This window comes from Priapulus caudatus, unplaced genomic scaffold, assembly GCF_000485595.1.
Source record: "Priapulus caudatus unplaced genomic scaffold, Priapulus_caudatus-5.0.1 Scaffold634, whole genome shotgun sequence".
Lineage (NCBI taxonomy): Eukaryota > Metazoa > Priapulida > Priapulimorpha > Priapulimorphida > Priapulidae > Priapulus > Priapulus caudatus.
This window is the reverse complement of record NW_014577695.1, coordinates 27,788-54,004: the sequence shown is the minus strand read 5'-3', so window position 1 is coordinate 54,004 and position 26,217 is coordinate 27,788. Positions and strand designations below refer to the sequence as shown.

At 42.2% G+C, this 26,217-nt stretch overlaps 2 protein-coding genes across 2 annotated transcripts in view; one reads left to right on the top strand and one right to left on the bottom strand.

The window, feature by feature from the left end:
- The window catches only part of LOC106812323 (condensin-2 complex subunit H2-like), a gene marked incomplete at its 3' end in the record, with an annotated part of 22,612 nt that extends 4,433 nt beyond the window's left edge, over positions 1–18,179 (bottom strand). The window contains 6 exon segments of the mRNA XM_014816166.1: positions 14,319–14,398; positions 14,553–14,621; positions 14,920–15,057; positions 16,024–16,125; positions 16,486–16,645; positions 18,089–18,179. Of these exon segments, the coding sequence (XP_014671652.1) occupies positions 14,319–14,398; positions 14,553–14,621; positions 14,920–15,057; positions 16,024–16,125; positions 16,486–16,602 (506 nt within the window).
- A 52-nt stretch (positions 18,180–18,231) lies between these two features.
- Positions 18,232–26,217, top strand: LOC106812326 (uncharacterized protein C6orf106 homolog). Its single transcript, XM_014816168.1, has 7 exons — positions 18,232–18,344; positions 21,085–21,263; positions 21,523–21,677; positions 22,312–22,509; positions 23,535–23,661; positions 24,019–24,166; positions 24,441–26,217. The coding sequence occupies exons 2-7, from the start codon at positions 21,109–21,111 to the stop codon at positions 24,531–24,533; spliced, it is 876 nt and encodes a 291-aa protein (XP_014671654.1). The 5' UTR covers positions 18,232–18,344; positions 21,085–21,108; the 3' UTR covers positions 24,534–26,217.

The following is a 26,217-nucleotide window of genomic DNA, read 5'->3' as shown; positions in this document are numbered from 1 at the left end:
CATTGCTTTTTCAGCAATTTATTCAGCAAGCGCGAATCAGGGAAAATGAACACTTTTATTTTAGATTAACATAAAATTCGACCACAAAAACTTTCTTCAGTGACGCCGCTACAAGAGACAAATATGATCACTAACTATTATATGATCCACAAATAATTAACATGATTCACTCGCGTTCCCAATGTACAGTTAGTCAGCCTTCCTGTACCGCTCGCCACGCGTGGCGTGACGAAACGTTTGATGTTTTCACTTCGAATCAAATATGAGCCAGAATATAGCACGAAGCCACAGAACAGGACAGTACAAACCTCGGCCCTCGGGCCTTATCAGTACACCTTTCTCGTGATGTTTCTAGCTGCGACATGACGCTCCCGTAATTAACAGCTTCAAGCCTAGTCCATGGCGCCAGATCCCTGAGATGTTGTGGCCAGAAAGGCTACGAGCAAAGTAGTCTAGATAATGGTTAATGTAAAGAGAGTATACATTGCACAGGTGTCGTTTGATAATGCTGCCTCAGTAGGGACAATTCCTGTCGCGCAGCGGTCTTGTTATAGAACAGAAGATACGCGCGGACACAAACGATGCCACGTTTGCCGACAAAAGAAATACGTGATTCTTTTGTAACTGAACTTTAGGCATGCACGCGACACGGGGGGGGGGGGAGGGGGCTTGTACATGCTTTAGTGTACGTAAACATTCTCACCGTGTAGCCATCGCCACTTTTGGCCAGAAATCTCAACACCATTTTACACACGCGCTAAAATAACGTCAAAGAAATAGTATAAAATCGTGTAAAGGCTTGTAATGACTTATAGAGGCAATCCCTTCTTACAATGTAGAATACTTTCTCCTCGATCACTCGAATGTAACGAGGGATCATAGAATTGGCTCTTTCAAACATAAAACTATACGAGAGAAAACTAGATTGATGACGAACCAACAACAAATGTGATCCTACGATCTATACATGTACAGATATAAAAAAATAACGAGGGTTTTGTATTAGAGTAATCTTACGGAATATCTACAAAACCATTAACTGCTTATCGAGGCGATAACCGTTTGATTGACTAAATCAAACCTTGTGCATTTATAACATTGGCAGTGTGATAATCTAGTATATACAACGACGTACGATACAAAACACGCATGCCATGTACAAGACCGAGATCGCAAAAATTCTTCATAGTTTTACAAGAAGATGGTAATGAATGCAATTCATACATGTTAGGGCCATCTCCCTCACAACTCACTCACATCGTAGCATAGCGGCCAATAATATGAGACGATGTGCGAGTCAATGACAGCAGTGCTCGCTGCCATTGCGCTTAACAATGTAAATTTCACGTTACATTAATATAAACAGGGACCTAGAGAAGTAGGATGGGCCGCATTAATGGTAATATAGAGAGGAAGGAGGGTATGTTAGAGCTAACAGTATGATCTAGTGTGGGTACATCAGGTTAACATTAGTATAAAAAGAGAGTAGTAGGCGTGCATGAAATGTAACGTTATGAGAGAGTTAAGTAAGTATAATCCATGTGACGTGTTTAGAGAGCACATCAATGTAACATATCGTATTTTTTCAGCACATTTCAAAATTATTCTGCGTCCCTGTATAATGACCCAGCTGGATTTTTGGCTACCAGCCTCCTCGTGTTACAATTAAAAACATAGAAAATCATCGTTGCTTCCGAAAGACTACGAGTATCGAATCACATTACTTTTTCCACTAATACGGTTATTTGTGTTCACTGATAGTATTACAAGTAAGTGTTTAAAATATACAAGACGTAATAACATACAGGGAACTTAGCGGTAATGAAAGGATAAGTTACAGTTTTAGTTAAGTTCCTAGCTGACACTTGAGGTCGTTATTTGTGCACTTCTAAGATTATAGGACCTATACTGCGACAAATTACCTTTATGTAAGGTTTAGCAGTAGTTCCCATAGTCTGTCAGGCTTAAGAAAATTCCCCCTTAATTATATTTTTTTCAACAAATTTCCATTACTACAGGTGCAATCGTATGTAGGTGTTGTTTCTTGCATGCCACAGGAACATGGTAGGTAGGCAAGAGGACGAGAAGCGAGAGAGAGAGAGAAGGCAGAAACCTATGTAAGTTAAACATAAAATTAGCCAACTCTGTAGAACCATCAACATAATTATAACATTATTCTGACAACCCTGCATCTTTCTCTCGTTATGTGTGTCGTACCTCACCATGTTCTCATAAGGTGGGCATTTATCCTGACAACTGCGCGCTCAAGCATATACATACATATTACTATATATATTATATTATATATAGATATGGTTCACATAGGGTGTAAATTCCACACACTCTCACTTGGTGGCACTCATGTTTCACACAAAACTTAGCTCTTGGTAGTTGTTCCTTAGCGGGCTTATGTCGGGCTGCGAGCATGATCGACCGCCGAAGCAACTGCGATTTCAAAGCAACTGGAAGCGATCGCAGCGACTAGTTGCGTCCATTCCCCCTGTTCTATTCGAGCAAACTAGTGGCGGCCAGTCGCAGGCAGTCGCGGTCGCAGTGACCGAACCTAAGCCACTGCCAGTCGCAGCAGTTGCTTCTAGTCGAGTCAGCCTCCAAGCCCGAATAAAGCCCATCGTTTACAAGTGTCTAAAAACAGATCTAAGCAGAGACTCCTTCTGCTTTAAGGAAATTGCATTCAAACTATTGTACTAGATGGAGTTACTGCCTGCTAAGGACGGCGCCTCTGTATTCCTGCAGAATCTCGTGTATGCGTTTCCGTGACAACAGGCCTGGTTGCCATTAGTGTCCATGCGTCAGCTCCCTGCCGCTCTTGACTTGATCTCTATGTTGTGCTGAATTTGCCTGCAAAACGAGAATTTATCCTATATAGTTTCATCGTTTCATATAATTAGTTATAATTCAACGATTAAAATCGGATATATGCATACATCACACATCGGGCTGAAGCCTCAAATGGTAAATTCGAACACACTTCCCAACCGTTCTTGTATTTGAATTGACAAATTTTGCTGTGAATTGATGAATTCAATTTTATCAAACAGTGCACACACATAGCATAAGTCACGTTCGCGTTTTAGTTAACTTCATATCAGTTAATTATTAACTGACTATATAACGTATGCATGTCACAACATTTGAACATTGGATACAACACGCAGTATATTGTCTGACAACGCCGAGTGCTTTTTCCTCTGACACTGCCCTTCGCGCACCAGCTGTAATGCGGACAGGACAGTAGCGGACAGACGTCGTACGTGCTCTTTCTGAGACGAATCTGTTGAAGAGGCACCTTTTCACCTTCGCGATGGCCCTTGTGTGTCGAGAACGAGTCTAGGCATCAGCGATCTGCTTGTGGATGTCAACGGATCCACGCGTCTCCTGCAATCATAGATTCAGAGCACATCTTATATGATCCATCCAACCCGAACAGAAGAACCCACTTGAGAGCATATTATTGCCACTTTGCCAGGTTGGTCAAAGGTCACCCACATGGTTTCACGAATGCATGATGCGAATCGTTGAATTCGATTTACTTTGTTGTCAAGCAGCTGTCTTTAGATCATCATATTGTAACCATGATTGGCTAGGCAAACAAGTCAATACAGCCAGGTGGCTCAGTTAAATAGCACTGTGCGTTAGGTCCTCTGACACCACAAATGCCTGTTGAAGCATTAAAGAATTTAAATAGTTGAGCTCATAGCACAGTAAGCACACGTAGATCTTTCACGGCAGCTAGTTTTTGCCTAGATTTCAATTTTGGCTTTTTATCATTATGTTATTTTATTTTTATTTTTATTAGTTTAAGAATCTCTCGTAATCACATTGACCCTGACCAAGCTAGCTAATTCTTAACTGCTAGCTAGTATGATACGATGTATAATACAGCTTGGCGGTGGGAGATACGATTTAGCTATCATTAATTACCTTCAGAATGGCATGGGACAAATCACTGAATTTGGCAGTACTGCTTGTCAAGACCATTATCTTTTAGATAAATACTTGTACAACATGATACAATGATATATCACCCTTCTAAAACTAAATTCTAGCTGCTAGCTATGTTTAATGCCTAGCCTATGTCTAGCCTGCCTAGCCTATGTCTGTCTGCTAGCCCATAGTCTAAGCTGCTAGCTAGTATGACACGATGTATAAAGAGAGGTCTTTACTCGCTGCTCCAGACTGGAAGTAATCTTCTCCTCCCATTGGGAGACTCTCTTCGCGAGCCGTCGTCATGTGCGTGTATTCCTTTCGCACTCGCCGAGGAATCCCTCCTGTGTAAACATGTGCAAGTTACTCACGAGTAGCCAACATATTATAACACTCGCTGTCTCTCTCTCTCTTTCTCTCTTCTGTCTCTCTGTTGTGTGTGTGTGTGTTTGGTCGTGTGCATGTTTGTGTGTGCGGTGCGTTGTGTTGTGTGCAGTGCGTGTGTGTGTGTGTGTGTGTGTGCGTGCGTGCGTGCGTTGCGTTTTGTGTGTGTGTGGTGCAGTGTGCGTGCGTTTGTGTGTTGCGTTGCGTGTTTGTGTGTGTTGCTGTGTGTGGTTTGTGCTTGTGTACGTGCGTGCGTGTGCGTGCGGTTCGTTGTTGCGTATGTGGTGTGTGTTTATGGTGTGCGTGCAGTGTCGAGTGGTTAATCACTACATCTATCGGGTATACTATATTACTGTAACATATGAATATATGAATTTGCTTGTATTCTGTTCCACTTGCAAGGGAGGTTTGCCTGCAGTAGCAGGCAAGCCGATAGCCACCGTGTACTTCAGTACGAGTCTCATAGCTGAGGATGCACTCTAATCGCCCCTTGCCTGCTTGCTGCGGTTGCTGTAAGTGTAGTTCACTGATGAAGGGCCTCTCAGATCCCAGTCTATTGTCCGATCCTCGCTAGCACAATGCTGGCATGTCATTGTTGTCGTCATCGTCTTCGTTTTCATGGCACCTTACAATAAAATTAAGTATAGTAAACAAATCGCGCAGTACATGTGATCCCAAACTGCAGCAAGGAACCAATCACAGCAGTACTTTAATCACAATGTGTTGTGAATATACAATCACAAACTACATAATCAATTATTCAATGGCTTAATGAGTTGAACATTTTAAACATACTCAGCTAATGGTTCTTCATCCAGTTCCTTCTGATCATCCCTCCACTAAGCTGGTGCTAGTCGTCCTACATGACGAAAAAAATTACATGTCAGAACAATTTAAGTTAGTAGACACGCCGTAGCAAATAGATCGCGTATGCAAACATGCACTTGACAAATATTATACAAGCAGTATTTCTGCTACTAAAAGAGCTGCTGCTGAGATTGTAACTGTGAACTAACTGCTGTTCAGTGTTAGTGCTGTAACCGAGGAACTAACTGTGTTACGTTTGCTCGTAACTGTTGAACTAGCAGGCTGTTAGATGTTGTAACTGTTGAACCTAGTGCTGTTAGGTTGTACTGTGAACTAACTGCTGTTTATGCTTGTAACTTGAGAACAGCCAGCTGTTATGTTGATAACTGTGAACTAGCAGCTGTTTAGTGATACGTAACAGTGGAAACTAGTATAGCTGATTAGTGTTGTAATGTGAACTAGCAGCTGTTTAAGTGTTGTAACTGTCGAACTAACAGCTGTTGTGTTTGTAACTGGTGAACTAACTGTGTTTAGTGCCTGTAACTCGTGAAATAACAGCTGTTAGTGTTGTAAACTGTGCCCCGTAGTTGAACTAGCAGCTGTTCAGTTTGTAACTGTGAACTAGCAAGCTGTTAGTGTTGTAACTTTGAACTAGCAAGCTGTTAGTGCTGTTAACTGTGAAACTAGCAGCTGTTAGTGCCTGTAACTGTGAAACTAACTGCTGTTTAGTGTTAACTGTAACTAAGCTGCTGTTAGTGGTTGTAACTAGTGAACTAGCAAGCTGTTAGTGCTGTACTGCTTAACTAGCAGCTACTACTACTAGTGCTACACTCTAGTCTTATACTCTTATTAGTAGTTACTATAGTACTACATATAGTGTGTATACTCTTATAGTCTAGCTGTACTGGATTGTAACTGAGAACTAATCTGCTGTTAGTGCTGCGAACTGTGAACTAGAACTGCTGTTAGTGTTGTAACTGCTGAAATAGCTGCTGTAGCTGCTGTAACTGTGAACTAACTGCTGTTAGTGTTAGTAAACTGTGAACAGCTGCTGCTAGTGTATATTACTGCAGTCTAGCTGCTACTAGTTGCTAGCTACCTAGCCAGTGGAGCATCGTCTTGTTGTATCTGCGCTCGCAGCTTGCCTCCTGGTCTTGGCTTCAGCTGCTCTGTGGAAACAGTTCGGTGAATCAGCACACAGCGGCCGATGCACGTTTAGGCAGCTTCTGCTGACAGGTGCGAACTAACACAAGAACAGCACAATCAAGTACGACATCTGGTACGGTGTTGAACTTAAGCACAAAACAGCATGATCAAGGCGCGGACATTCTGGCCAAGTGTGAAACTAAACACAAGAACAGCATGATCAAATGGCGCGACACTTGGCAGGGCGTGCCAATAAACCAAGAAACAGCATGATCAAGTTGTGACATCTGGCAAGTGCAAACTAACACTAAGAACAAGCACAATCAAGTACGACATTTGGCAAGTGTGCACTAACACGAGAACGCCATGATCAACACGACAATCTGGCAAGTGCCAACCTAAACACAGTGAAGAACAGCATGATCAAGCCCACGAACATCTGGCACGTAGGCGAACTAAACAAAAGAATCAGCGATGATCAAGACGACATCTGCAAGTCAAACTAAAACACAAGAACAGCATGATCAAGGCACAACGTCTGGAAAGTGCAAACTAAACACTATAGACAGCATGATCAAGCACAACATCTGGCAAGTGCGAAACTAAACACAAGAACAGCATGATCAAGCGCGACATATGGCAAAGTTGTGAACTCGACACAAGAAACAGCTAATGATCCAGAGCGACATCTGGCACGCGTGCCACTAAACACAGAACAGCAATGATCAAGCGCCGACATATCTGGCAAGTGCAAACTAAACACAAGAACAGCATGATCAAGACAAATTCTGGCACGTGGCGCGAACTTAAACAAAAAAAGAACAGCAGATCCAAGCACGACATCTGGCAAGTGCAAGTAAACACAAAGAACAGCATGAATCAAGAACAAATCTGGCAGTGCCCGAAAGCTAAACACAAAGGAACAGCACAATCTCAGCACGACATCTTGGCAGTGCGAACTAAACACAAGATCAGCCACAATCAAAGCCAGACATATGGCATGTGCAAAACTAAACAAGAACAGCCATGATCCAAGCGCGAATCTGGCAGGCGTGCAACTAATAAACACGAACAACATTATCACTGAATGCAAACCTGACAATCTCTCCCACCCTACCTCTTCCATTTCCCACTCTCAAAACACCACTCTTTGCAAATCGCAACCCACAAATTGCTGGCTCTGCAACGCAACCCACCAAAACACCACTGCAATTGCACCCACCATACACCACGCTGCAACCGCACCCACCAACACCAACTCTGCAATCGCACCACCAACACCACTGCTTGCAATCTCACCCACCATACACCACGCCTGCAATCGATTTGGATAACAGATATGAACATACATGACATGAGACAGTATGATGTAAGCCATACCAAAGCTGTAGGGATGTGAGGCAAACTTCGTCACTGCTGTCCTTGGCATTCGCTTTGACTTGGCTTTCTGCAGGGCCAATGGAATCCTCGCTGTCCTGCCTGAATATCAGATCGACGTTTGACCAGTGATATCATGGCGAAATATCACGACAAGACCATACGTTGTGATTCAAAAACTATATATATATATCTATCATGGTGGGGTTTTGGGTATTTTGGGTATGTGCATCTGTGCATATGCACGTATATATATACATACACACATATATATATATGAATATAATATTATAAGAAGAAGTCACTCTTTCACATTTATGATTTGCACATATATATTATATATATATATATATATGCAAATCATAAATGTGAGGATACAACTTCAATTATAAGTGTTAATGAGGGAGAATATATCTCGAGATCATTACCTTTTTTAAAAGGTTTCTCAGGGATGTGGTCTGCTTGGTAAGCGTCCAGCGGCTCATAGACATTGACTGCCTACAAGACAATGATAATGGAAAGCTTTGTGAAATCTACACTGGACAGCAACATTACAACTTTTAGTCGCCATGGTTACGAATGCCTACCGCAGCCAAATGCTCCTGAATTTGACACAGTAATCTTATCAAATACTACTGATGTTAGGCAACGATGGAATACAAATAGGCACGCACGCACGCACACACGCACACGCACACGCACGCTTAGTGGCCGCCCGCACGGCACACACATACACCGACCTTGTGTTTTAAGGATGCCGATCTAAGCATTATCAAAAACGCACACCTTTTTTTATTTTTTTTTTGGTGTTTATTTTTCAATATTCAACTTATAAACTCGAAGATAAACGCAACGGTTGTAACTCACGGCATTGCCGGAAGTCGCGCTTTCACATGTTCTATACGACAGGTCGCAAGCCGCTCTGACGACGAATGTTTGTTGTATTTTTTAGATAAAAGTTTTAATAGGTCTGCCTTGAAATTGATCAGGTGTTCCTTTTTCAATAAACTATGCCTTAAATGTGTGATTCAAGTTATCCACATGTTCAGAAACTGATATTTTGTTAGATAAAAAAAAATCACTAAAAAATGTTTTAAAATTAAGAGTAAATTGCAGAGCTAATTTTTTATCCCAAAAATCCTTGGAAATGGCATTTTCATGAAGTCTTAGTTTCAATTTTTTTTTGCCGCCAAACCCCCTAGTTTGCCGTGCCCTGTTGGGCACTCTGATGCAAATCACACACCTCGGCAAGACATAGGTGTGCGATATTTTTCACTCGCCTGCCTTTCCAAAAACACAAGGACGTATACACACACACACGCACTGTACGCACGCAACGTTTCTATGTATGGTTCGCGATATGAACTGGATACATACTGGCTTTGGCGGTGTGGCCTAGTAACCTTGCTTTCTCGAGGCGAACATCGTATCCCGCGCTCCCCGCGTCGTGTCTGCCAACAAAAGCCACATATAATATATTGTGAAAAAGCACGACACACGGCACCACCTCTCCGTACAATTCGTTCTGAAACGCAGAGAAATGGCACAATATTTGACTTGATACTACTCAGTACTCACTAGTTCATCCACTGGCAGAGAGTACGATAACTACAGTGCTTGACACCTGGGCCAGCAAGACTGGCCCTCAAATATTTTTGTTGGGCCACCACAAATTATTTCTTCTGGGCCAAAATGAAAAGTTGGTAGGCCAATTTTCATTTTTGGTATTTCTACCATGTCCGTTCACGGTACATGACTTTAGGCCCTACAAACTTGTCACATTGGACCAAAGCCATTTGGCATGCCGGGTTCGAATTTTGACTGAAAATCTAGTGCCGGACAGCAGGGACCACAACTTCAGAAAGTCGCGTGGTCCTGCACAAAGTTGGTGTGCCGCTTATTTACTATGCAGGGAGTAACAAAATGGTATATAAAAAAATAAACCATTGTGCATAATCAGCATACATGGTAACATAGAGTTGGATCAAATAATTATTTCAAGCTCTAGAATGTCGGCGGGAGCTTCTGCGCGAAAGGTTTTACTTTCGTTTTTCTCCTCCCAGTCATGGGCTACCCCATGCATCAGATCAATGCTGGACCGCACAATCGCAAAGTTACAAAGTGCCTAGGAATCTTGAAGTATATTTACAGGTTACAGTGTTTTAGATATCTACTGATAGTAAAATAGTCCACTTTCACGCTAAAGAAAAGTGACGAATTTAATTTAAAACAGCTATTGATTCATGTGCGTGTCAGATGGTCACTGGTCGTGCCCTCATCCCCACGATAACACCTGCGACATCATGAACTTTCATTGTTTGCAGGTCATAAAAGCCTGGTACGCTACATGCTTGCAATCGATTCTTAGACTGTCACGAGGTTTTGTTCGTCGTGGCGAACATGATTGGAGGATTGTTTGGATACCCCGTCTACTTCAGGACGGAGGAGGCGTATTAGAATGCCTCCATTTACAGTCTGTCTAAAAACTGGCCGTTCGATACCGTTAGTATTTCAGCCGTAATATGAAGGGGGAAAGTTGCAGGTCAGGGAGGACCGGCAGTTTCGTAGAGGTGGTTTGCGAAGCCAAAAACTTTGGTGGCCTCGGGTCTCCGGGTCGGCACTAATTCGACGTGTTTGCATGCCACATGCAAAACGCATGAGGCACAGTCATATGAACACGGCTTAACACGGCGACAGAGTTTTAAAATCAGCATCATCTCCTGTACATAGGAAAGCCGTGTCCGCCGCAGTGTATGCCCGATAATATCGAACTCGTTAACGCCGACAGAATATTGCTACTCGCCCAAAGATTTTATTTTGGGCCTGTAATATTTTGGTTTTGGTATTTTTTTAACATCGCAGCAGGGTTTTGCTCGCCGATTGAGTGTCCGGGCGACGGCTGTGTCGAGCACTGAATACTGGATACTCCCATATTTTTGCGTACCACATATTTTTCGCGAATTAATTTATTTTTCAGACTTAATGGACAATTTCGAAAGATGGTTAATTTCGCGAGTCGGTGAACTTCTGAATTATTCCGGTATGGATTATTTGCGTGTTGTTATTTTCGTCGGTAGGCGCTTAGCGTTCAAAAAATTTCCGCCGAAAATTAAACCTCCGCGAAATATACAGCGTACAGTAAGCCGCGTGTCGTTGCTTGCTGCATGCAATGTTCATAGGAATTCCTAGTAGATTTTGACTTTAATAGAAGATACGCAAATTCTCAGTACCTGCCACCGTGCTACCTATACAGTTAAAACTAACAGATGAACAAACATTTACCGCGCAGCACGGTGGCTCTGCCTAGATCAAACACCTGAACGCTCATTACGCTGCACGGTGGCTCTCCCTAGATCAAACACCTGAACGCGCTCAATTACCTGCACCGGTGGCTCCACTTCACGGTCACGTTGTTCATCGTCTCGTAAGATTGCCAACCATTGGGTCTCGTTCATCAAAAGGGTCATCGTTGCAGTCGCCCACGCATGGTGGCGCCACCTTATGAGTCAAAGTAAAAAATAGGTTTCTAATGTAGCTATGTCACGTCTTTGAATATCCAACATTACAATGGTTTTTTGTAGCTGCCTGTGATGACGCATATGATGAGCACCAGGTGATATTTTTTTTATTCAAGGCTTCAGAGTTCAATAGATGTGGCTCCTGACGGCCCTGCCATTGGCACGGATGTCGGACAAAACAAGACTGTTAATGAATTCACTTACCGTCGGCTTGCATTATCTTCATGTCTAGATCGTCCAGTGCCTCCCGCCTCACATGCCAGTCTAACTGTGTTATCTGGCAACTAGATGGACCACAAAACATGTTGTATGCCATCATGCTGTGACACTAAAGTGCTAACATAAAATTATCTATTTATCATAACCTACATTTAGCAATTTCTCTATTAACAAGTAACAAGTACTAACACAGTAACAACCCCTAGAGTAACAATGGACGGAACCAATAATTATAGAACATCATAGCGAGAAACAACAGTACTCAGAACTTTTAATTAAGACGCGGTGCCCACTTCCGTCGCACAACAAGTACAGCGGTGACAGTATACACGTCACCGAACACCTGCGAGACGCTACTATGGATGCCAGGGTTTGAAATTGACGGCTCCGCACACTCGCAAACATGCGAGTGGATTTCCGAAATTGCGAGTAGAAAATATATGCACTTGCATTTGTGTGCGAGTGACATATAATCTGTTGTGATGACTATCAAAATCCAACATCCCAATCCAGGGCATTTTAAAAGTAACAAGTTGTCACACACAAGTCATAACGGAACTAGACCAACTAATTTCTGCAAAATTATAAACACACGTACCAGTCTACAAACTGATGTAAGGATTATAACCTCGCGCGAGTTGCCCGCTACTGTGAGTATTCTATCTTCACGCTTTGTAGCTGGTTTAATAAAGTCATTTCAACATTATATAACATTTATAAAGTAACTAAAAAGATAAACATTTTAAATTAAAGTGTTAGCATAATTATAACACTACAAAATAATTATATTAAGAATGGCGAGAGTGTTTTGGATTTTGCGAGTTGAAATTTGACCCATTCGCAAAAAATTCTAACCCCTGGATGCTTACTTGTGTTTGAGAAGAGATCGCCGGGGTTCGGTTCTTCCGGCTTGGTCTCGATAAGGCGGCAGGTGTGTCACGTCGCAGTAAGCATGATTCCCTGATGATGCACGCTACACGTATTCAGCTGCAAGTCACTCTTGTTGCCTAGCACCTCACCCGTGGGACTGCAACACAACCACACACCGGATAGATAGAGACTAAACCACCTCACCCGTGGCGATCGGCAACCACAAACACACACACGGATGATAGAGACTAAGCACCTCACCCGTGGACTGCAACACACACACACACACACACGATTGTATGATAGAGACTAAACACGCCTCACCGTGGGTAGTGATTCCCGATGACGATTATAATCGAAAATCGATCGATTATAGTCTCAAATTCCATAATCGATCATGAAAACAAATAATCGATTAACGGAATTCACTCTTTAAATTTATTTTTCTTTTTTTAATCTAATATTTTTTCTTCATGAATCACTGTAACATAGGTCCATTCTGATTGCAAAGCTGTACTAGTGTACTTATAGACATGGGACAAGTTTGACAGTGTCTTTATTTTGGTTTGACACTGTCCACCCAGATGTTATCCGTAGATGAGATTTACTCTCCGTTATTGTTTGTTACATATGTGTTGGAGAGGATATTCCATTGGCGGACTTAACTCGGCTACACAGCCTACACTATTAGAACACAAACAACTTACTTACTATAATAAAGAATAAGTCTTGATCATTTTGTTTAAAACTTTTAATGTTTTAATAAAGGCATTTAAACCATTTCTTTTTAAATTGATTAAATACTGTATAGGAACAGACATTGATATACATCAGCAACCTTCACAGAGTTAATACATGATCATAAAACATGATAATATTGAATGCTATGTACGTATAATTGTATATACAAAGTAAGATGCTACAAAGTAACTATGCTATTATTAACGCGATTATCCGATTATAATCGATTATCGATCGGTTAAGGGAACCGATAATCGATTATGAAATTCCAGCCGATTCCCATCACTACCCGTGGGACTGCAACACACACGCACGCACGCCACTGCGCAGCGCACACGCACGCCGCACGCACGCACGAGCGGCACGCACGACGCACGCACGCACGCACGCACAGCACGGCACGCCGCACGCACGACGCACGCACGCACGCACGCACGACGCACGCACGCACGCACGCACGCAGCACGCACACGACACAGCACACACACGACATGTATGATAGAAGACAAAACACCTCACCCGTGGGACTGCCAATAATACACACAACATGACATGTATGATAGCTAAAACATCTCAACCGTGGCGACTGCACCATACAAACACACGGATGATAGAGACTAAAACCTCACCGTGGGACTGCAAACACACACACACATGTATGAGTAGAGACTAAACACCTCACCCGTGGGACGTGCAACACAAACACACAACACACACACGGATGATAGAGACTAAACACCTCACCTGTGGGACTGCAACATACAGACACACGGATGATAGAGACTAAGCACCTCACCCGTGGGACTGCAACACACACACACACGGATGATAGCGACTAAACACCTCACCCGTGGGACTGCAACACACACACACATGTATGATAGAGACTAAACACCTCTGAACTCACCCGTGGGACTGCAACACAAACACACACACACAACGGATGATAGAGACTAAACACCTCACCCGCCGAACTGCAACACACATGCATACACACACACACACACACACACATGAACGTATACACGCACGCACACGCACGCACGCACGCACGCACGCACGCACGCACGCACGCACGCACGCACGCACGCACGCACGCACGCACGCACGCACGCACATGAAGGTATACACGCGTGTGCACGCACACATGCATGGAAGTGACAGAAAAAATAGATAACATGTTCCCTAATTTAGAGTTTATAAATCAGTGTGTGCATTCTGTGGCAATTCCTAACCTGTAGATTATGCAGAAATTATACTAGAGGCAACTAGTGGAGGTAAAGCCTTGGTTCTACGTAAGCAGACAGATACCTGAGTAAGGGAGTAGTTCCTTTCTCCGATTCTGCGAGAGGTACGAGAGAAATCGGAGTTCTAAATATCACGTGGACGGTCTGTAAAAGAGATTCGAATCAGATCGTTGTTTCCGAGAGTGACATATATGTACATGTGAAAATTCACCGGTCACAATTAATGCATTCTATTTAGATGAATGCATTTTCTGTCAGTCATTTAAGTGTCTTGTGCAGTGAAACTATTAGAACTTACATTCTGTGTCATCTCATCTTCCTTCATGTCTAACGTGTCTTTCTCCGGGATGTCGTCCAAGGAAAGAAACTGCAACGAGGACAGACTACGTTGACACCGACTTAACATTAAGATACCTCAACTCTTTCCACAGTGTACGATGTTATTATAGAAGGGATGCTTCAAGTCAGTAGTCTACATGATGTGAGTGTAATAACATGCACGAAATGTTAGCAGTCGCAGCCACATACCAGCTTATATGTCCATTCACTTTTCACACGCTCCACAATTATATAATAGAATGGAATTATTGAAACTAACAACTGTGCTGCCATGACGACATAGTATTACAATAATTTTTATCCAGCGTGAATTTTTATCGCGTTACCTCATCATGATGAGTGGTCTCCAGCTGCGACGCGTCGTTGTCGTGGTTACCGTCGGAGTTCGCAGACGACTGCTGTTTTTTCTTCCTGGTCGTTAGCAAGTCAAGCATCTGATAGACGAGTGTGTACAAGTACTCAACCTATGATAAAACACACATCATCAGGGTGCAAAATTACCGTGAATCCGGAGTCAAATACTCCCCGATTTACTGCCGGACTACCCGATTTGACATATGCAAGAGTCCGTGTGACTCCCTGAAAATTCTGCTATACTAACTAGTTCGTTCCAGAGCACGGCCTCATGGAATTACCATATTTTTTCGGCAAATCTTTAATTTTGAACTTCAGACTACAGACTCCTCATTTTGCTGCGTACTCCCTCTTTTTCAGAGGAGTTGGACTCCCTTGTTCAAAAGTTAATTTCTACCCCTGTATCATCGTCAACACCACTACAAACAGGAGTGTTATGGGGGGACACTGTCGCACAGAAGTGGTGGGAACACAACCTTCCCACAGGACAGTCGGGGAGCACCATAACCGTACAGGAGTTGCAAGGCAGGGCTCAATTTTTGCAGTCGTCCGTGCCGACTGGATATTCTCTCGGGCAACTAGAAATTGCTTCCGTGGTTGTCCGACCTCTATAAAATCAATAACCTGAGCTCGCTAACGCCAAGCCGACTCAAATCATTTTTGTCTGTTTGTAGCATTCAGCAGTGTTCGTGACTGCTCATCGGCGCATTCGGAAGTTCTCGGAGTTTACCAAAACTCTTGAGGGACAACCATATGCTACTCTCTTGGTTGTCCTCTGGACAACCCAAAAAAAACACATTAAAATTGAGCCCTGCAATGGCACCACCCACCGTTTGTGTAAATGCAGCTAGTTAATACAGTGTTTCTTATACATAAGAGGCACAGTGGCGCACCACCGTTGTCAAATTTAACATCACCGTTATGAAAATGTTCCTGTATTTATGCCAGTCTGCCTGCAGTGTCCACATGCATGCCTTCGCCTTTGAATCCATCATGCGCATTTTTTTTTCACAAACTGGCCATTACTTCCTGTCTTGTCCTCAGAAGAAACCCTGAATACGGTTATGTGGACTAACCTTCCTGCTGTATACGCATGCTGAACCTTGAATAACTAGAGCTGCCTCGGCAAAGTTCAGATTCGTCTGTCCTCCGTCAAATGATATTGTCACCATCTCAATCTGTAATCATAAAATCGCACTCTGTGATTAATTACCGAAACATATACATGATATACCTACAAATTTATCTGGTGATAAAATATAGGGTCAGCTCTTTAATGCTTGTAATTGATAAGTTTAATGCTTTATTTATATTATATTATAAACACTTTATAATATATTATATATATTATATAATATTAATATAATATAATATAATATTAACACTTATATTATCATCAGGAGTGAGATGATAAATTATTTATATTATTATTATTGTTGTAGATCGTGTTTTTTTAATTTATTGCTAAATCAGTGGAATAGTTAACCCATTACCTAGAAACCACTATAGCTGTGATGCTGTCATATAATGAAGTTTACCTCATGAACATAGTCCTCAAGAAAGCTTGCAATATCAACTTTCCAATTTTTCACAAGGTCTTTGATTGGCTGTGTCAGCCAAGCACTGCCTTGCATGGCAGGCATGTTAGTTGGCATGGTGTACAGTGATCACTAATATGTACTGTGTCTGTGCCCTATACTGTAGAAGGAATTTAAAATCATAAGGTTAGTCAGTACAGCCACTGTCATGTTGGTCGATCTGTAATTCTGCTACTTGTCCATTTATGCAAGACACTCAGAGAGCACGTGCTAGCAGGAGTACCGTAGTATTCCAGAAGCTCCCCAACTTGACCTTTATGCGTGGAACTGTAGTCTGTACGAAACACGTAAAACTAAAATGCATAGGAGTTATGTACTGTATACGCATATTAATATTGTTATGTTACAATTACATTCTTAGAACTTTTTAATGACCATACTTTATGACATTATACATCAGTCGTCAGTGATACAGGCTTTATTACAGACTACACTACAGTCTACATAACAGTGTCAGGGTGCAAATCCACTTTAGGCACCTTAGCTTACTCCTTAGGTATCACAAAGTGATTGCATCATTCCTTGTATCTTGTATCTTGTATCTTGGGGTCCCTCTCTTGTATTTCACAAAGCACTGGTTCTCTCTTTGGAATGTGCGGGGAATTTATTCTTATTCTTCTTATTCCTTCTTCTTATTTCTTATTACTTCTTCTTTTTTATTTCTTATTCCAACTATTCCTTCTTCTTATTTCTTATTCCTATTCCTTCTTATTTCTTATTTTTATTCCTTCTTCTTATTTCTTATTCCTATTCCTTTTTTTCTTTTTCTTATTCCTTTTTCTTTATTTCTTATTCTTATTCCTTTTCTTCTTCTTAATCCGTCTTAGTCTTCTTATTATTCTTATTCAACGGTCAGTTCAGGTAGTCAGCCTTTTAGCCAAATGGCACTGAGGGTGGTCACCGCCAGAGTTCTTTTTTGGCAGTGGCTACGGGTACGGTAGCCGTATCTTAATGTCTCGAGGCTACGGGTACGGGAGTCCATTCGCTTTCATACTTAACGAGACAAAGATGGCGGCGGTGGCGCTAAATTTCGAAATAACGCCTTGGGAAATAAATTCACGATTTGAGAGTTTAGATGAGCTAGAACCCTAACCCTAACCCTAAACCTAACCCTAACCATAACCCTAAACCTAACCCTAATCCTAACCCTAACCCTAACCCTAACGCAAAAAAGGGGCTTGAACGACCGACGGCTACCGTACCTCCAGCCACTGCGTTCTTTTTTCGCCCTCAGTGGTTCTTTTACGTCCACATTGGTTAGTATTTCTGGAGACGAGACCGCCATTTTACGTGGTCATCCGAGCCACGGGAGATTCACAGTCTCCAATGTTGAGAGCCAGGTTTTTACACCTTGAGAAAATTCACTGCCCCGACTAGGGTTTGAACTCGCAGCATTCAGTGGACAGTGCATGATGCCTACCACGGCACTGGGCTAAAGAGGCTCCTTGATATAAGGAAAGTCTGTGCACTTTAGCCGTCTTTAACTGTAGATTTATCATTTAATAATGCTACGTAATATAAATAATAAGTGGAAACGTCTTACCTCGGGTATACTGCACGACAAATTTAATCAAATGTTGTGTTTTTGTGGACTGTTCGTTATCATTTTGAAAGATTTGCGGGTAAACGACCAATTTACGACGTTCACTTGGTTACCCAGTTTTCTTCCGAGTCGGCGATAGGTCACGAGGTCACCAATGGTGTTTAACCGGAAGTGGTGATTGTGTAGTGTTTTCTTGCTTCTCTGTTTTGTTTCCATTGTTTTTAAAAGATCAAATATATCATCGGAACAGTCTCCGGCAAGTTTAATTCATTACGTTCAGTTTATACACTCTGAACAGCCAGCCAACTCATCTCAGATCATAACATGACAAAATATAATGCAATGCCAATACAATAGTGATAGTACTAGTAGTAGTAGTAGTACTAGTACTACTACTAGTACTGAGTAGTAGAATAGTAATACTAATAATAGTAATACTAATAATAGTAATAGTAATAGTATTTAGCAAAGATCCTAGAGTGCCGTAGGCTCTCTTTCCCATCCCCGTTCACTCTACGATCTTTGGTATTTAGTAATATAGCTCTCTAGTACTATAGCCCGCTTACATTAACTGCCGCTGGCGGCAGCTAATGTAAGCAGGCTATAGTACTAGACTAAGAGCTATTAGTATTAGTAATACTAATATTAATAGTACTAATAGTAATACGTAATAGCTACTAGTAGAGTGCTGACTGCTGTGTCACTGTCACATTGCGAATTTACAACGAGTACTACTACTAGTAGTCCGAGCCGACGCAGACCCCAGTAATGGGCAAAGGATAATAAGCATGGATAAACCCGCACCCTCAGATTAGCAAAGCGGAGTTTACGTCTGCATTTGCGGACTATACTACTAGTACTACTATTACAAAATTATACATGCATTAGCCATAATATATGGCAGTGGCTACGGGTACGGTAGCCGTATCTTAATGTCTCGAAGCTACGGGTACGGGAGTTCATTCGCTTTCATACTTAACGAGACAAAGATGGCGGCGGTGGCGCCAGATTTCGAAATAACGCCTTGGGAAATAAATTCACGATTTGAGAGTTTAGATGAGCTAGAACCCTAACCCTAACCCTAACGCCAAAAAGGGGCTTCAACGAACGAAGGCTACCTTACCTCCAGCCACTGCGATAATATATATATATATACATTACATATTATACATTACATAGTACTAGTACTATGTAACGTGCCCGATGTAGTACCTCACAGTCACTAACAGTAACACTAACAGTGCCATGTTGGCGTGTAAATCCAATCAAATGACCTACGGCTATAGCCTATATTATTAATATTATACACACATTATGCAGCCTAGGCTGAGAAGCAATAATACAGCCAAATGTTATTCATCTATAAGGATTGGTAGTATAGCATAATAGTCCTAGGTGCTCAAGTCCATGGTCCATCTTTCAAAGCTGTTATTAACTAACTGTATTATGAAGTCGTAACATTTACATTACAAAGCGAGTTATGTCGATAAGTTAGAATTTGGTTTTTAGCAAAGGTTAATGTCTCAATACTGAAATTAATATGCAATTCCTGAGATGTAAAGCTTGTTTTTATTAAATAATGAATTTTGCACAGGGGAGAGATAGTGATCCGCTAGGGGACGGCTCTGATTGGCTAATTTTGTCTCTTATTTATTTTATTAATTATTTTTGGCTAATTTTGTTTTATTTTAGAATTAGAGATAGGGTTAGGGTTAGGGTTAACTGATTTCTATATCCACAACTTATTTCTATATTCACTATCTCTCCCCTGAGACCTACTATTAAATAATTGCGGGGAGTACTGAATTGGTGTTACCACAAGTAAAATTTTGGTAATGATGTAGACCCCTGTCACAGTAGGTGTGGGGTAGTACATACTAGAGTACCTACATAAAGAGAGTAGCGACAACTTCAGCACAGGCGCCATGTTTTAGCCAATGGACCGCGCGTGCGGCCGCGGATACTAGCAGATACTAGTTATACTGTACGCAAATTAGGTCTTGCGTTTTTACTTTCTGCATTAACACAAACATTGCACAATATCCCAAATTAGCACAATCATATTTATAAATGTTTCTATAAACAGAAAGGCACCTGTGAATTAAAGTACGATGTTATTGAAAAGAAATAAAGATGAAAAACCTAGACGTTCCAAGGCAGCCGTTATCTTTGTATTACTACTATTAGACGGGTCCGCGCTCGACAGTTCCACGTGACGTCAGTGTAATGCGAGTGGAACTGTTGAGCGCGGACCAGTCTATCTGCTCGCTGCCTGCGACAACTGTACGCGGCAACTGTAGAGCTATAGCCTCTAGTACTAGTACTAATACTACTCTCTAGTACTAGTATTAGTACTACTATTACTCTCTAGTACTAGTACTACTACTACTCTCTAGTACTAGTACTACTACTACTACTCTCTAATACTATTACTGATACTACTCGCTATAGTTTGAGTGCTGCTTACTTGGCACAGAAATGAACCCGAAGTCTACTACTACTACTACTACTCTCTAATACTATTACTAATACTACTCGCTATAGTTTGAGTGCTGCTTACTTGGCACAGAAATGAACCCGAAGTCGGTTTCCATCCTAATCTATTCACTTTATTATCCCAAATCTTTCGTCTTTTCGGATCGGCAGGGAACTTATACATTTTGTACCCTTTCTCGCCTCTATTGCTGCAGGCAAAGGCACAACAACCAGGCATTTTGTCCTTTTTTTCTTGCTCACAAATCGATTCACTGCAAAATTACAGGGACGATCGAGCTCGCGGCTGTTCTAGCTGGCTAAAACATGGTGCCTGTTGTCACGTGATCCCATATTTTCGGTCCCCCTATGTCGCTACTCTCTTTATGTAGGGACTCTAGTACATGTATACTATTGAGCTAGTTTCACCCATATAGCAATAGGAATCCTGTTGCCGTCCTATATATGCCAATATATATTCGTCATTGGCTAGGAAGGTAACGTGTGTGTATGTGCTGTTACAGGAAGATTAGATATGATGCGGGAGGATGGACGTTGATGGGGACGTAGATCAGCAGCTGCTGCAGCAGTTTAGCTCGCTTGGAACAACCGACAAAGATGTTCTAATCGCAGAGTTCCAGAAACTCCTTGGCCATCAGCTGAATCCTGCAGGATGTGCCTTCTTCCTTGACATGAACAATTGGTATGGAACCACACTGTTTGCGTACTTACTAAACTTAGCTCTGCTGCTAAATAATGGTGTCGATATTACTTAATAATGATAAGCCGCTGTTCCACAGTGGAATTTTGTTCGTAATGTTAATCTATAAAGCAAATTTGTATATTATGTATCTGTATGAAATGTGTTTTAAGCATTGTAAGTCAATTCTAAGGTACAAGCCAGGAACTGAGTCGAATTGAAGATGATACTTTATGTAGATAATGTCTGCATATTATCACAGGAATCTACAGGCAGCAATATGTGCTTACTACGATTTTGAGATGCCAAAGCTGAAGCTTCCAGGAATGGCATTCATTAGCGATGTCACGATAGGAGAAGGGGAGGCTGTTCCACCAAATACGGGTTTTCTAAAAACCTGGCGCATAAAGAATACAGGTACGAGCATTTCTAATAATAAAGCTGTGTATTAATAATTTAATTAAACCAAGGGCGTGAATAACAGTAGTAACTGTAACTAACAAACTCATGTAAATGAAACAGGAACACTATGCATAGGGTCATCCTTAAAAAATTATATGTTTGCTGTCCTCCGACCGACCCACGAAAATAGCCGTGACCCAAAAGTTTTTTTTTACATTCCTCATAGTTAAGACTGAAACACAAAGCATGTGTGGCAAACATGAGGACAGACTTAAAATAACTATTATGCCTCACAAAAAAGACCTACCTACCTACCCACTACAAAAATCATGGGTCAGGGGACAGCAAACATAGAATTTTTTAAGGATGGCCTAGGTGTGGTAGCTTTATTACTTAGCCACTTGTGAGAGCACTTCCGATACGTGGCTGAACCTTTTATACCTAAAGCTTATCTTTCCTACCTACAGATGGCGCTTGAATGGCATGCTCGTATGTTTGTTTGCTTAACTGTTGGTAATATTTTCAGGAGTGAATAATAATAGACTATGTAGAGATAATAGACAATATAGAATCTATTATTATTCACTCCTGATATAACATATATTGTTACACAGTAACCACAGTAACATGGCTGTGTCGCGCGTTGCAGGTAGCGAGTCGTGGCCGCCGGGTTGTTGCCTCCGCTACACTCAGGGTGAGCAGTTGGGGTCACGCGATCGCACGATGGTCGGCCCGCTCGCTCCCCAACAGTGCGCCGACGTCAGCGTCGAGATGGTGAGTCCTGCACAGCCCGGCATCTACCAGGGGCAGTGGCGCATGAGCTCTCCCACGGGAATGTTTTTTGGAGGTGAGTGCGAAGCGTGTGCCGGCAGTGCTTCTCAAACTACAGTACACAATCTATTAACCAAAACACTTGGGACCAGATACGTTTCTAAATTCGAAATTTTTCTGAATTTCGCAATGGTAGTACAGTAGGCTAACAGTAGAGATATACATACCGTATATCCTGCAACGAGCCACTACTAAAACCCAAGTTTTCAAGAGGCCAAGTGCTGTACCGGTACAGTACAGTATGTATCAGTAATGCCAAACACATTCATATTTGTCGGGTCGAGTTTTGGCACCAAGCGCGAGCTTAGATGTGCAGTCGACCTCCACGAAAAAACTTTCGGTTTTTGGAGCTTTTTGGTTTCCAGAATTTCGGATAATAGATTGTGTACTGTATTTCAGTATCATTCACCCTGGAGTCTTTATCGCAAAATTTCGTTCACCCGCGATTAATTTTCCTTACTTTGGTGAGTTTCATTCACCCCAAAATAATGTCATTATCCCTTAGGTGAACCAATTGTGGTAATGACATTGTCACACACGGGGGCAAGACGTGTACAGAACGCACAACGTTCAACGTTCCAGGGTTTCTTATACATAAGAGGCATAGTGGTGCACCGCCGTTGTCTAATTTAACATCGCTATTGTGAAAATGCTTCAGGGTGCCTCAAATGCAGTCTAAGACATTCAATTTTTTTAAATGTTGCTGGGGGAAATCCCCCAGATCCCCCTCTCTCCCCCTGCGCCCACCTGCAGCGTCCGCATGCGTGCCTACAGCACACCTTTGAATCCATCACGTGCATTTTATCCCCAAACTGGACATTACCTTCTTTGTCTAATTTTCCCTCAGAAGAAACCCTGCGTTTCATATAACTCAAGGCGTGCAGGGCGGTTTGAGTGTTCAACGAGTGATGAGTGCTAATGCCATTGAGCTGTAAACTTAACGATGACCATTTATAACTTGCGTTTAATAACTGATTGACTACCAGTGGCACTGCGTTAGATGGTTATTGACAGCGGCACCTGTGTTTATTTGTATTGCAGAGGTGATCTGGGTGATAGTTAGTGTGGAGGAAGATGGAATGCTAGGGGTTACACAACAACTCAGCTCCTTGTCACCAGGTGGTGAGCAGCATACACTGCACACAGAAGAGCACAGACATCCTGATAGGTGAGAGAGAGAGAGAGAGAGAGAGAGAGAGAGAGAGAGAGGTAGAGAAGAAGATGAAAGAGCGAGCGAGAGAGAGAGAGAGAGAGAGAGAGAGACAGAGAGAGAGAGAAGAGAGAGAGAGAGAGAGAGAGAGAGAGCGAGAGAGAGAGAGAGAGAGAGAGAGAGAGAGAAGAGAGAGAGAGAGAGAGAGACGGAGAGAGAGAGAAGAGAGAGAGCAGAGAGAGCCGGAGCGAGAGCGGAGAGCGAGAGCGAGAGCGAGAGCGGAGCGAGAGCGAGACCGATGAGAGAGAGAGAGAGAGAGAGAGTGGCAAAGTAGCCATCGTTATTTAACCCTGTATGAATCATTGATTGATGTAGGAATCCATTTGAGACTCCACAGCAGCAGGATCGGTCGCACATACAGAGCATGAATGGATTTTCACCTACGCAGGCGAGTTCGTTCGATTCTCCACAGTCACACACGCAAGAGTGGACATTGTCACCGTCCCCTGTCAGAACTTCTCATGTAAGATCTGTCTCCCTATTCAATCAGTAAAATTATAATAAAAAATAAGTGGTAAGGCTCCTAATACTATGTTCAATATGTATTTACGTATGTGTGTGTGTGTGTGCATGCGTGCGTGCGTGTGTGAAGCATAGGAATAGTCCTTTCGAAATAATATGATCAACATAAAGTGGAAGAGTTATGTTGCTGTATAAGTTTAAACGTAGCGTTTATTGACTATTGATTTCACGCGATTTATGGTAATTAACGTTCTGTCATATTGTGATTTTTACAGGAGCAGCAGCTTCACATTCCGACGAGTGGACATCTTGGTGCAGGGTTTGAGTCGCGAGGAGAACAGAGTATGAACGATGATGATGTCACCTGACCTATTATCACAGCTGATGTGATGCATGAATACTGACATGCGTGTGTATGTGCGTGCGTGTGCGTGTGCGTGCGTGTGCGTGCGCGTGCGTGTGCATGTGCGCATGTATGTGTGCGTGTGTGCGTGTGCGTGTATGTGTGTGTGTGTCTGTGTGTGTGTGTGTGTGTGTGTGCGTGCATACATAGGATTGTGCGTGCATGTGTGTGAAACTGAATGACAGTTGTATAACTGATGTTTTCTTTGTGGTTTCCTCGAATTTTGTAATTAAACGGACTGTTATTAATCTCTATGAGTAGTAGTATGCAATTATAATGACACACAATGTCATGTAGACGTAGTCCCTCTCTGGGCTTTCATGTTAGCGAAATGGAAGTTTTTCTATATTTTGTGTGCGTGCATGTGTAGACGTGTGTGTTAGGGGTGGGAGTATAGCAGATGTTTTAACCTGGCTCATTTACGCAGTTTTTTAACTCTGCTGTGTGATTGATGAAGTTTCATTCATAACATTGATATTTGTTTGCACTGATATACAGAAAGGTTTCTGAAGCCTTTGGTCAGATTCATTTACTACTTATTAAAGGTGGTAGGAATGTTGATCCATTAGCTAGCAGCTTGCTCTGATTTAGAGCAGAGTACAACACTGTGGTAGTTAAGCTGTACTGACTCCTTAACAAAATTCAGCGTTATAAGTGCACATCGAAGTTAGGCTTTGGTAAAGTTCCGCATAACTTGAGGTCGTTTGCTAAATTCTGCGATTTTTTCGAAAGTCGAATTCTAAGACTGCATATCTTTCATATTTTGTTGTTGTTGAGTGAGCGAGTGGTGTGAGTGAAGGTGCGGTTTGTTTGCAGCATATATTGTGTATTAGAGGTATACTGTGAGTGTGGATGTGGTTGTACGGGAGATTTGTGCACAGGTATAACATGGGGATATGTCGAATGTCCCTCACCGGGTGAAATTATTATTTTGTGTGAAGGTTTTCTATTGATGCTATATTTTTACGACAATGCAACGCTGCAAGCTGCTGCTGCTGCTGTTTTACTCTGGCGCTCGACGTCAATGAGCGAAAGTTTGACATGTCGCGTGATGGGAGGGAGGCGAAGGTTGCCGTGAGGTTGTATATCTGATGTTCTGTTGTTTGAGATGCTCCACGCGACATTGTGGCAGTGACATTGGCCGCTAGCTTGCTCAGGTCAAACATACACCACACCAGTGTCCTCTATACATACCGGACTACTCAAGGTTGTGTCAGGGTTAAATGAACGAGTGAAATGTTCATTTACTCCTAGTTACGTGTGTGTTTACCTTCACTTCATACCGATAGACTGGCGTTTTGTGCGAAACTGCTATATGGGGTAACGACAGTGAAAATTGTGGGAAAGCGTGTGTCAGGTGCTCTCTTGCCATGCTAATGTGTAATTACAAGTCGTGAGATTCTTGTCCAGAGCCGAATGATTTTGAATTCAAGTATCATTTTTAGATGAAGAGCGCGTGCTGGTGATTGTACACGTACGCGCATGCGTACGTGCATGTGTGACTGCCTGTGTGCGTGTGCGTGCATGTTTGTGTGTTTGGAGGTGCGTGTTAGCGGGAGTCAGTACGTGTGTGTATGCGTGTGAATCGGCTGTCGATTTTTAATTGGCTGTTGGAATTGGACGGTATATAATAAAGACTGTATTACAAA